Source organism: Phanerochaete carnosa (assembly GCF_000300595.1).
Source record: "Phanerochaete carnosa HHB-10118-sp unplaced genomic scaffold PHACAscaffold_483, whole genome shotgun sequence".
NCBI lineage: Eukaryota > Fungi > Basidiomycota > Agaricomycetes > Polyporales > Phanerochaetaceae > Phanerochaete > Phanerochaete carnosa.
This window is the reverse complement of record NW_006768110.1, coordinates 1-3,370: the sequence shown is the minus strand read 5'-3', so window position 1 is coordinate 3,370 and position 3,370 is coordinate 1. Positions and strand designations below refer to the sequence as shown.

At 52.6% G+C, this 3,370-nt stretch overlaps 2 protein-coding genes across 2 annotated transcripts; both read left to right on the top strand.

The window, feature by feature from the left end:
* Positions 1-4: 4 nt before the first annotated feature.
* On the top strand, positions 5-1,545 carry PHACADRAFT_214756 (uncharacterized protein). Its single transcript, XM_007402844.1, has 7 exons — positions 5-257; positions 317-423; positions 477-508; positions 567-744; positions 794-955; positions 1,019-1,183; positions 1,230-1,545. Exons 1-7 carry the CDS (start codon positions 129-131, stop codon positions 1,411-1,413), a joined length of 957 nt encoding a protein of 318 aa, XP_007402906.1. The 5' UTR covers positions 5-128; the 3' UTR covers positions 1,414-1,545.
* Positions 1,546-2,115: 570 nt separating this feature from the next.
* PHACADRAFT_266304 (uncharacterized protein) lies at positions 2,116-2,453 on the top strand (the record flags this gene model as incomplete). The annotated part of the gene is made up of 1 exon (XM_007402843.1): positions 2,116-2,453. A coding segment is annotated over exon 1 (196 nt), but the record flags the coding sequence as incomplete, so codon positions are not given.
* Between the last annotated feature and the right edge of the window lie 917 nt (positions 2,454-3,370).

The window sequence follows — 3,370 nt, the reverse complement described above, 5'->3', positions numbered from 1 at the left end:
TCGATTCGAAGGCCTTCGGCGGAGGGCCGCTGTCATCCAAGGTTGGCGGCGAGCTCATAGCAGAAGGCGTCAACCTGTACCCATGCTACGGGGGCACCGAGTTTGGACCCCATACGAAGGTCTTCGACATGGACGAATCTTCCAATCCCGCCTCGGGCGCCAAGACGAAGGCAGATTGGGAATGGATGTCATTCTCCGACCGCGTGACGTGCAGATGGGTTCCTGAGGGAAACAACACCTTTGAGCTACAGTATCTGGTGAGTTGGTTGACATTAAACAATATGTGGCCGGACCATCGATGGTTGACACGCGATAGACATGTGCAACGCATCGCCCTAATCTGGAGAATCTGGAGGACACGAAGGGGTACGCGACAAGCGATTTGTGGGAGTCGCATCCATCAAAGAAAGGATTGTGGCGCATGTAAGTTTGCTGAGCTGTTGCGCGAGGAAGAGATAGTTACCATAGTGACCCAGAATTGGTCGCAAGGACGATGTTATCGTCCTCGGTTTGGGCAAGTGATTTTGCATCCCTTCACGTAGACCTCCTCTGACGATCTCCAACAGGAGAGAAAGTCGTGCCGATCCCTCAGGAAGGGGTGATAGGTTCGTCGCGTATGGTCCAAGGAGTTGTCATGTTTGGTCGGGGCAAGAGCCAATGCGGTATTCTCGTCGAACCGAAGAAAGGTCATGCTGTCAACCCGAACGACGTGAACGCGCTGCCAGAATTCAGGAACAAGCTTTGGTATGCCATTTTGCTACGCTTCAGAACATTGTCGCTCAAGACTCTCAAGGCCGATTGTTGAGGAGGCGAATCGCACGGCTCCGGCATTCGCGAGAATCTTCAAGGAAATGATTATTGTCACAGAGCGCGCCAGGCCCTTACCTCGTACCGCCAAGGGGACGATTATCCGGAAGCAAGCACTCAAAACTTATGAGAAAGAGATAAATAACTTGTGAGTGGGCCTAACTTCTTACTTGCACTTACTCTTCACGGCTGACACAACCACCTCATTCAGATATGCGATGTTGGAGGACAGCGGAATCTCTGAAAGTATCCGCCCACCGTCCTCGTGGACTGTGCCCGACATACAAGCCTGGCTCCTAGAACACATTTCCGTTATATCCAATGGCCGAGATGTAATCTCGCCGTCTAAAGAGCTGTTTGACCAGGGATTCGACAGGTCAGTCCTGTCTGTCACACAGGATATCGTGCTGAAATTCCACCAGCTTGCATGCCACGTTCCTCCGGACCCGCATTATCAACGCTCTCCGTGCTGACCCTCAGACCAATATATTCGCCCTTCACGTATCGCAGAACTTTGTGTTCGAGCATCCGACGCTGCATGGACTCGCCATTGCCATCAGTGTTCTCATAGGAGAGGACATTCACGAAGATGTGCAGAACCACTAGTTTCAGTCAAGCGATGTAGACTGTCCGCGGATCTCTGGGTAGCTAGTGAAGAATAAGATATATAATTGCGAACATGTCTCGAACATGACAGTTCGAGTTGGTCAGGCTGCTGGTGCTGTTGGAGTGCTGGGCATCGTGCAGAGACTCGCGGAAATGTGAGATGAAAGAGACTGTTCTCCTTTCGAGCTGGGCCGATTGCCAACAGCTGCAAACGAGCACTTGGCCGAGGCTCAGGCTCCTAGTAGGTTGACCTGAACAGCCCCGCAGCAAAGCTGGGAAAATACCGGCGTGGAGACACTCCTGAGCTTTGCGAGCGATTCCCTGAATCGTTGGCAGGTGTCATCATCCCCGTCGTTCGCGATACTCACAGACCCTTGGCAAGACTCCCTTACCTCGGATCGGCAGGGTAGCCGTTTGATCATGGACTGTGCAGCTTTCCAACAGGGCCCGAGGAAGCACGGAGTCCGCCGAGACTGATCGCTGTAGAGGTCGAGAGTTGGCCCTGGCGGAGATAAGTCTAGTTCTAGCGCAGACACGCTTTCTGCGAGAGCCCACCACGGAAAAAGGGGCACTTCTTCGTCACGCACGGGCCCTATACCATCGCGCGTTTCCCGAGCTACGTCGGCAGCGTCATGGCCGATCTCACCGTACAGTGCCTCGGCACCTGCCATACTCGGCTCGCAAGTGAGCAGGGAAGTTGCGGCGTGATGCATGAGACGCGAGTTCGCAGCGTTGGCAGACTGTTGCCTTCCGCGTATTGAAAATAGTGCTGTACTTGCTAGACTAGACAGAGCAGTCAAGCATCATAAGCCCGAGACATCCCCCCGATTGTGGCAGCTGCCACTTGTGGAGTGGGTGCCACAGGTAGGCTTAGGGGAGACGCTCAGGATAACGCATGCATTAGTAGCGTGAAGCAACACCCCAAATTACATGACATGGCCATCGCGTTTGGTAGAAGCCCTCATGCAGTGGCGGTGGGCAAAACATTCATTGTGGAAGCCATCGTCTGTTTTGCTGGTCCAACACTACCCGTCAGCAAACCAAGCCTACGCATGGTATAAACACGACAGCTTACAATTGCATGTTCGGATACACGGTCGCACGATTTCAGACCTGCGTCGATGGCACAGAGGCGAGCAATTCTTCAAACAAGTCTACGAAGCGTTAATGACCGTACTTCTGCTATGAACTACACGCACGCATCGTCACCTTCCCAAGCACAGCACTCCTTCAGGGGTAGATCACACTAGGAAAATTAAACCATTGGGGACATGAAATTTATGCAAAGCTTGAGAGAACTCACTGAGTCAAACCACGCCTTCTCCAACTCGACCGCGATGGCCTCAAACAACTCCAAGGACGGCATGCCGAGAAACGCGGCCCGTCCTCCCCGAACAGACACTGTCGAGATATCCCCGGGCCAAGGACGGATGCGAGCATACCAGAAGATATGCGCTGCTCGCCCATGGCGTACGCACTTTGCGATGCGTGATCGTCAAAGCTCTAGCAGAGAGATGAGCACCTCGACGCGCGTACATATGTAGGCTTACTCGCACTTAGTACTTATGCTTGGTACTACCTGGGACCGGGAGCGCACAGCCGTGGTCGGGAATTCGCTGTACTCCTCATCTTGACAAATGGACCATCCTCGACTCTGATAACCGAAGCATAGGTAGGGTCAAACTTCAAAGCTTCAAGTGCAGATGCGTGTACCGGCATGGGGATATTGGTTACGGTCCAGCTCAAAGTCTGTCGCCTTATTTAAATGTTTGGTCCTATTTGGATTTCCTCCAGCGCTCCGTCGACGCACACACGAGTAGTACAAGCACAATACTTGACGGTGCCAGAATTAATAGCAGAAACAAATACGGTATCACAATTTACAATCTGCGATGGTGCAACATAGAGCATGTCCTGAGCGTGACTCAGATTTTCCTCCGCTTTCTTTTTTTTTTTT